Genomic DNA, 8,892 nt, shown 5'->3' with positions numbered 1-8,892 from the left:
GGATCCCGCGGCGGAGGGGGATGCCAGGGGGGTCGCCAACTGCCAACGCGCGGGCACGCAGCGCCCGCCGGGTTCCCCACCGCGGATCCCCGCTCTGCACTCGCGCAAGTGTGCGTGCGCTGATGTCTATTAAACCGGTCTCAAAACCCCAGGATGATGTTGTTGTTGTTATTATTATTGCTTTCTGAGAGGTGCAATGCAAGGTGATGAATGTTTAAATCATGTGAGTTTAATTAATAGACAATTTAATCCCAAATAGGCTTTGCCAGGCTCCAAACTGTGAAGTCATTTCCAGAAGTTAAATTATTCTAATTTTCCAACAGAGGCACAGACTCTTTCAAGTTCTGCAAGCCCAATGGCAAATAAAGACATCTCCCCAAATTGATGTATTTGCTTTTAAAAATGACACTTTATAGAGGTTCTGGTGAGCTCTTTCACATGCGTTTGTTTTTAAAAGCTCTTTTAATAGCCCCCCCCCTCCATTATATATGGTTTTCCAGCCAGTGTTCCCTTGAATGTTTAGGGGTTTGTTACCGTGGACATTTTTACCCAGGCAATGTTTCAGACTTGCTTTTAAAACAACTACAAGGTGCTGGAAGAGTTTTCAAAATAGAGACAGACCTGTTCCTCACCCAAAGTCACAAAGCAGATCACTTAGACTGATCATTGTTATTCTCTTATACCTCTATTCAGTAAAACTTAGAGTAAATTTCAGTGAAACCCTTAGGAAATGACCCTGTTGCACTGAGGTGTTTACATGTCCTTTGGTATGGTGATTTCACCTTTAAGAAAACTATTGAAAAATAAATGAGGGTGCCAAAGTACTAGGGAAAATTAAGCCTACGCCTAGGTTGTTTGCATCAGCGTACTTAAAGAAAGTCTAATTTTCCACTGTTTCCTCAGAATTATAGGCTAATTATTATCAGCTCGCCTTGTAACTATCCGAGTCCCCACCAAGGTATCTCTGAAGACAACATATTGTTCTTCACTTTACTTATCTTATAAACGTCAGTGCTCTCTTGATACTTTCCTTATAGACCAGTGAGAAAAATATAGCCCATAGACCCAATAATCTAGGATGTAGAAGATAGCCTGGTGTGGTGGCTAATGGCTGTAATACTAGCTAATTGGGAGGCTGAGGCTGGAGGATGGCAAGTTCAACTTGATTGGCTAGAGAGCTGCCCAGGGGAGAGGTAAAGCACACTTCTGTAAAGGAGATGTGACTTTGGATACTGTGTCCCTGGCCCCTTCCTCTCAGACACTCTTTTCCCACTTTGCTTCCTGGCTGCCAAGAACTAAGGGATTTTTCCTCTGGTACATCCTTTTACCAGGATGTTTTTGCCTTAAAGCCGGCTGACCAGGGAATAAATCCTCTGAATCCACGAGCCAAAGAAACTTCTCCTCCTTTAAGTTTGGGGTATCAGATCATTTGTCCTAGCAATGGGAAAGCTGATTAATACATTCGTGCATTAGATTTGTTTTCCAACTTTCAGAACTAGCATGTTTACAGTTGCACACATACCATGCCTGTTCCTGACCACGATAGCTTCCAAGACCCTCCGTGGACACCCAAACTTGCAAAGAATAAACACATCCTACATAGGCTACATCAGATGCATTGCTGTGATGAAGTTTAATTTATAAGTTAGGCCCAGCAAGAGGTTAACAACACTGAATGATCACATAGAGCAATTATAATGATATCCTGCCATAAAAATTACTCAGAACTTATGCATTGTTTAGTTCTGGGATTTTCCATTTCACTTGTCAGAAAAGCAAAACTACAGATTGGGGGAACAATTGCATATTTTATTAATAAAGACTTATTTTTAATTGCCCAGCTGAGACTAGTTACAAATGCAACCAGTAGCAGTGAACAACATCCAGGTAAACTGTGATCCTGCTAGTTTGATTACAACTGCCTCGTTCAATGTTTGGCTTCCAGCAAAGTGGGCAGAAGTGCGGGGAACCTCACACCTGCTGGATTTCTAACCACATCGATGATGCATCTGTGTAGGAGAGGGCCTGGTCTTTGACAGAATCTGGAGATAGGAGTGATAAGGATGGTATTTTCACTTAAATGACATGGGAAAGTTAAGGCAAAGAAGAAAGAGAAAAGGTGTCAAATACTTAGAGAATGCAATCAAGGCCTAAGTGAGATTATATTGTCACCAAACACACAGTGAGAAAATTCTTCCTTTACATGGTTTTTTTTTTTCCACTGACAAAAATATCACCATTTTAGCAGAAATGAACAAGTTTAGCAGAAACCAAGAAGGATGTTTTTAGAATTCATAAATTATGATGTCACCATTTTACAGGGTAAGCAGTAATTTCAGATATTTACATTATCAGAAAGGAAAGCAAAGAAGAAACAAAGAGCTTTCAGATACTCTTGGATGCTCTCATAACTCAAAACTGACAGAGACTCTAAATTAAAAATTGGAGGAAAATAGTTAATATATGTTTTGAGATTATTTAGATACTCTGGAGAAAAAACAAAATCAAGCTTAGTGTCTCTATTTTTATAGTCTATCTCAAACTTAGCCTTATTTTGAAGTATTTATGTTTCAGAGATTCAGAACAGGAAAAACAATAACTTTTCTCAAAGCAGTATCATTAACAAAATGTCTTTAGGAAACCCAACTAGAAATAATCTCTAAACCAATATACTTCTGAAAACAGTCTTAGATTGGTAAGAAAAAAAAAAGATGCTAGAGAAATTATTACAGTTCCAAGGCTTGCATCAAATCTTTTAATATGTAATTACATATCTCAAAAACATTCCATTAGATTTGATATAAAGGAGTATCAAATACTCTGCAGAAAACAACTAGGAACTTGTTTGTCCTGAGAAGCACTGTTGTCCCCAAATGGCTACAGACTCTCTGTACCTAAAACAACTGCAGGGATATTGCTGATCTGTGTGTGTGTGTGTGTGTGTGTGTGTGTGTGTGTGTGTGTAGAAAATACTTTTCACCTTTTCCACTTTATTTCTATGTCATTAATTTCAAGTGTGCCTTTTGCCCTGATTTTTTTCTCAAAAGAATTGACCCATTTATAATTTTTGCATGACAATTTGTCTTTTTGAGTTAAATGTCATACAAGTAATGTTCTCCTAATGGTCAACAGAGGGTTTGTGACTTTCTCATTCTATAGGAGTTTTATAGAGATTATAACTACCAAATTGTTTCACTATGCATTTTACCTACTTACAAGATTTACCTTGTATTTTTGTCAAAATTTTTAACATGTAATTTTGATATTTCTACTCCATTTGATGGAGTAGAAATAATTAAATTTATTTTAATTAAGAAATACCAGGAGTGGACCTGGGATTTAGCACAGTGGTGCCACCACCTGTCTTGCAAGCACAAGGTGCTGAGTTCAATCCCCAGTACAAACAAAACAAAACAAAGAAATACCAAAAGAAGAGATAAATAAATTATAGTATATTTTATAGTCAAATACTATTTCCAATAGAAAAAGAATGAACTATTAGTGCAAGCAATGACTTGGATGAATTTTACTGTGTACTGAGTGAAAAAAACTACATGCAAAATAACACCTACTGCATGTAAAAAGTTGTCAAAACTCATTGAACACCTAAGCTCTGTGTATATTATAATAGGTAATACCTCAATTTTTAAAAATGTAATAAAAAGAGAAATGCAAGGAATCACTGGATATCTACCAGTAATTAACAACCTAACAAGTAGGGTGTTTTGTTTTTGTTTTTGCAAATTTAAATCATCTTACCAGACTCTCCCAATTTCTCTCTTCCCTGTCTGAATCGTATTAATTATGTATTGCTGCTCTAATAAGCTAACCTAAAACTTGGTAATTTAAAATAATAATAATAATTATTATTATCTCTCATTTCATTGTTTCTGTGGGTCAAATATTCAAACAGGGCACAGCAGGGACAGTTTGTTTCCTTCTGTTACCTGGAAGCCTAGAATCACCTGAAGTCTTCACCAGGGCAGGAGGCTCTGTTTTCAAGGTGGCTCACTCACCTGGCTGGCAAGTTGTACCTATCCATCCTCCCAGCATAGTGGCAGGCTTCAGTGGAAGCAGAGATTCAAAGACTGAGATTAAAAGCCATCTTTTGCTTGGTGCAGCCTCAGGAGTCATTTGGCAATGCTTGAACCAAATTCTAATCTTTAGTAATAATTCACTGAGATTAATTCTAGCTCAAAATCAATGAGAAAAGAATTAAGATCTAGCTTTTGAAAAGAATCCTACCACCATTCTGGAAGGCTGAGGTGGGAGGAACATAAATTCAGTGAGACTATGTCTCAAATTTTGGAATAAGGCATGGAGAAGATGAGGGAGGGGTTGGAGCATGAGGGTGTAACTCAGTGTGAAGGCCCCAGGTTCAATACCCAGTACTGGAAAAAGAAAAAGTTCTAACAGAATCAAAAGAGTATCAAAGACTTATTTTAAGATTTCTCAAGAGTCTGCATGAATTGAACCACCTTTGCTGATCTCTTGAATACTGATTCTGTACTCCTCACGGTTCTCTTCTTTGTCCTCCTTCTACATATCCTATGGCTTCATTGAACCCTCCCAAACCCCTTTGAAGCCCAGGCTTCTCTCCTTAGCTCTAAATCTGCAAATGCAAGTACCTCTTCCCATCCCCATTTAAAAGCCTAAAAGAGCCTCAAACTCATTCTGAACTCCACACAAAAGTCAAATAAAATAAGTCCAAAGTCTGCAGTAACGAGATGGTTATTGGTTACCTTTGGCAGCATAATTCCTTATAGCAGTATCAAAATTTCAGCAGGTTTAAGGATGAGTAGGAGATGAAAAAGGAGAATACATGTAAAGACATGCATGGACATGCTCACCTCTGAGGGGAAAGAAACAAAGAAATTCGTGGCTAAGTGAATAAGGTAAAGCCATGGTAATGTTTACCTCTTTTCTAGATCTTAAACCCGCAAAGGCTCCTGTGCTGAAGACTTGGTCACCAGCCATGGCACAAGCTGGGAGAGTGGACCCTAGCAGGTGCTGCCTAGTGAAAGGAAGTTTGCTATGACCCGCATGGCTGAAGGGTTCACAGAGTGTGAAACGACAGTGAGAGATTAAGAAATTCAGACAAAGGAGAAGACAAAGTCAACAGTAAAGTGTACATAGCTGAAGGCAGTTGGAAACTCTTTGTCCTGATGAGACAAAAGGTTTGGTTTGCATCCTCAGCACCTTTATTTATAGTGTAGATAAGGAAACCGGAAGGGGGCGCCTGACTGGAATAGGGAGAATGGCTAGGGTCTGCAGGAGATAACGCTTGATGTTTCTCTGGTAAATGGGTGGGAAGGAAGAGAGTCCTCTTCTCAGCCAGGCCTTGCTCCACGGTGCCCTCTTGCCACGGGTTCTCCTCCCACAGCAGGGACCTTCCTCATCTGAGGAAGGGAGTTAAGCAGAGCCATTGTGATCTACAGCACATGGCTCCCCGCAGAACTAAGGTCTCTGAGTGCATACACATGCATGAGGTTTGGGGACTGAGCCCTCCTCTTTCTTCACTGGGAGGTGAGGCTCTTCTGTCACATTCTCCCCACCTTGCTATACTGTTCTGTCATGGGCCCAAAGCAGTGGGGCCAAGTGACCAGGCACTGAAACCTGCCATCAAAACAAACCTTTCCTCCTTGAAGCTGATATTCTGGGTAGCTTTTCATATGGACGTAAATCCACCCCCCATCAAGTATGTTTGTGTGCTGAGAAAGAAGGTGGTGAAAATGCCAGGCATAGCTGACAACTGATCAAACAGGCTGCTTGCGGTGGAAAAAAAATGTCTTTAAAATCCTTCAGTTGCATATTTGCCCAATTTTATTTTTGTTTTGAGAATCATCTTTAGGAATAACATCAGCAGGACACGTTGGATGAATAATAATCACACTTGCTAAGTAATAACATTCAAAACACCACAGAGTCATTTTAAACATCCTATGTGTTCTATGAGAACTGTAGGATGTTCATTTTGACCACTCATCCTCATCCTTGGTGAGCAGCTGAGTCATCCTGGGCCTCCAAGCCCTACTAACATCTCTGGCCATTTTTATAATAGCCATGCTTCTATGACCTCAGGCCCTTGCATGTAATTTTGTATCTACTCGTCACCACCTTTAAAGTCATCTTTGGCCTTAAGACAAACCCTTGTAGGTCTTTCATTTTTTCTCCCAATATTCTCCTATGAATTCACTCTATTTTTATGCAGCTCTGAATACTAATGTGGCCTCAGACTGCCCGTCTCTGCTCTAATTCCTGCTGACCATGTGACTGCAGATTCCTTAACCCTAAGTCGTAGTTTCTTCTCTGTTCAATGTGGATATTAGTACTCCTTACCTCAGAAGTTTACTATGGAGCATAAATACAGTAGCTGATGAAAACAGAGAACACTTTCTGCTATCAATAATTGATCAATTATAAGCAAGTAATCGATACCTGTCAGCTATTATCCTAGACTTGCTTCTTTGCTTATTCTCTTCTCTCTTCCTATGTATTATCTTTCTCAGCAGTTTCTCTTTGGCAACCTTGTCCTCCTTATTTCTCCTCTAACATTCTGCACAAAGGACTGGAACCCTTCCTGGTGGAACTCTCACTGCTTGATCATCTCTGGACTTTCAACAATGCAATTAGTACTTTGCTTCACAAAGTAACTTTATTTTTCTTTTCTGATACCCTGAGAGTTTTTGAGAATGACTTCTAATGAAAATCAGTTCACCCCCTTTATCTATAGTGTTTTCTTTCTTTAAAATGTTCCCCTGACCCACCTCTGTCCCCACCCACTGTTGCAGGAAACTGGCCATACTCAAAGGCTTTCAGTCACCCACCCAAAAGATCATAAAGCACTGCTGTGTTATTTCTAATTTTCTGCTGTGTACCTCGCAAAACTTCCATCAGGCTGATAAATTCACAGTTGATTTCAGATCATTTCACAGAGGCTATTGAGTTGTTGATACTTTAAAAACCATGTTTCGATCATCTAATAGTAAGCTAGATTTAGTCAAATCCTGGCAGGAAAAGTCCACACTTCGCACATTTCACCCCTAAAACATCCAACATAGTGTGTGGGACACTTTTGAGGCCTAAAAATTTCTCTCTTTAGATTGAGAAATGACTCCTTACTCACCCCAACATGGTTTTGTGGAACTGATTCCCTCCCCATGACCATAAGAATGGCCTTGGGTTGACAGGTCCCAAATCACTGATATCCAAGGCTAGGTCAAAGCAGAGCACCACAGAATCCTCCCGCCAAATGCTGTAATGGTGCTGCAGGGATGGTTGCATCCCGTTTCTGTTGGAAGGGCAGCTGGCCGGGCTGGAATTGCTGTCCCATAGCCTAAAGGAAGTCTTCGTATAACAGCAGAGAATAAGACCAATGCACACAGAAAAACCGAAGCTAAAGGAGCAAAACAGATGGTGCAGGGTGGGGAGCACACAGGGAGATTGGTGACATACAAACATCAGCAAACAACTATACCAGCTCCCTTTGAACACCCCAGGCAGGAGACTGCCTCATTCGCCCCTGCATCACCATAGCTGGTCTGTAGGCAGTGCTCAGTCAGTACCCGGTGGGTAGTTAAATAAATAAGCCAGCAGATATCCCTTTGCTTAAGAGAACTATTTCTATCTCTTGAAACTGAATGTACTTGGACTTGGGCCCTCACCCAGGCAAACCTCAGCATTGCCACCGTGAGCACCCTCATTTCCGTGAGAACAGACCTGCAGTGGCTAAAGAGAATGTGTGCAAGTGACAAGCGATGAGTTCGTTTCCAAAAAGACTGGCATATTGAAATAACAGATTTTTTTTTTCTTGGTCAAATTGTGTGGGAAGATACAAAGACACTCTAGGATGGATAAATATTTTATAAGGTGTCTATTTACAATGCTTTTGCAATGTGGCATATGGGGGATGCCAGGTGCTATTTCACGATCTGCACCACTTTCCCCTGCGGTGCATTTTTACCAGTAAAGCACCGTGCTCAGCTGTTCATTACACAGGAATCTTTGATTTCTTTCACTGGCCTAAATTAAAAAGTTACTTACATGCTAACAGATAGTTGTATGCACCAGTCCTTGGCCAGAGATGCAGGCCAGAAGCACCTGTAGCACACTAAAACACGTTTTATGCATGCCTGGTTTGCTTGTTTGGAGTGCGGGGTGGGTATGTGCATGTTCAGGGCACAGTTTGCTGATTAAACCCTACTAAATCCCTGTCCGGGTCACACCCCAAGCTAAGCTCAATACCCTGCCACTCCTTAAGACAAAAGGGTGCATTCTTCCTCTCCAGTCGGTTCCCTTTTGGGTTTAGGGCTGCTCTCAGGATATCATTCCTTTAGTTCACTCCATACACATTTCCTGAGTGCCTGATACTAACAGGCCACCCATTAGCACGAGTCCCTGCCTCTACAGAGCTCGCATTCGAATGGAGAGACCGACCCTGGCAGAGTCATGAAGCGTGTCACATGTTAGCTCAGAGCCTTGTAAGGGACAGAGAGGCACAAAGGGCAAAGGTTCTCCCAGCAGCGCATCACAGTTGCGGGCCACAGACTACAGCTGGACACGTGTGGGCACCTGCTGACCTACGGACTGGGCACTGCAGTGTGGCCATTCACACCTGTGGCTATTTGTCTCTGAGGTGACTGGAATGTGTGAGGTTGGACCTAGAGGAGCAGCAAAGACATTACCTTGACCGACCTCACCTTCTCACCGGGCCACAGGGCCCTCCCTCGCCCCAGGCCTTAGAAACCCTTCTAGTTGGGCTCTTTTCTTCCACTGCCCCAAGATCCTAAGTGCATAATTAAGGCCAGGACCAGGGGCTGGGGATTTAGCTCATTGGTTACTCTGCCTGCCTCCCAAGGTCCTGAGTTTGATCCTTCGTACCAAAAAAAAAAA

General features: G+C 41.4%; 1 protein-coding gene across 1 annotated transcript in view; it reads right to left on the bottom strand.

Annotated features, from left to right (window-relative positions):
* Sspn (sarcospan) overlaps window positions 1-8,892 on the bottom strand; it is a 45,766-nt gene that overhangs the window by 33,971 nt on the left and 2,903 nt on the right. The window contains exons 2-3 of the mRNA XM_033765942.1: window positions 8,584-8,660; window positions 4,918-5,047 (exon numbers count right to left, since the gene is read on the bottom strand). Of these exons, the coding sequence (XP_033621833.1) occupies window positions 4,918-5,047; window positions 8,584-8,660 (207 nt within the window). The remainder of the gene's footprint in view (window positions 1-4,917; window positions 5,048-8,583; window positions 8,661-8,892) is intronic.

Source organism: Fukomys damarensis, unplaced genomic scaffold (genome assembly GCF_012274545.1).
Source record: "Fukomys damarensis isolate Sample0158 unplaced genomic scaffold, DMR_v1.0_HiC HiC_scaffold_19, whole genome shotgun sequence".
NCBI lineage: Eukaryota > Metazoa > Chordata > Mammalia > Rodentia > Bathyergidae > Fukomys > Fukomys damarensis.
The sequence above is the reverse complement of the archived record's forward strand: the minus strand, read 5'-3'. Positions and strand labels throughout refer to the sequence as shown.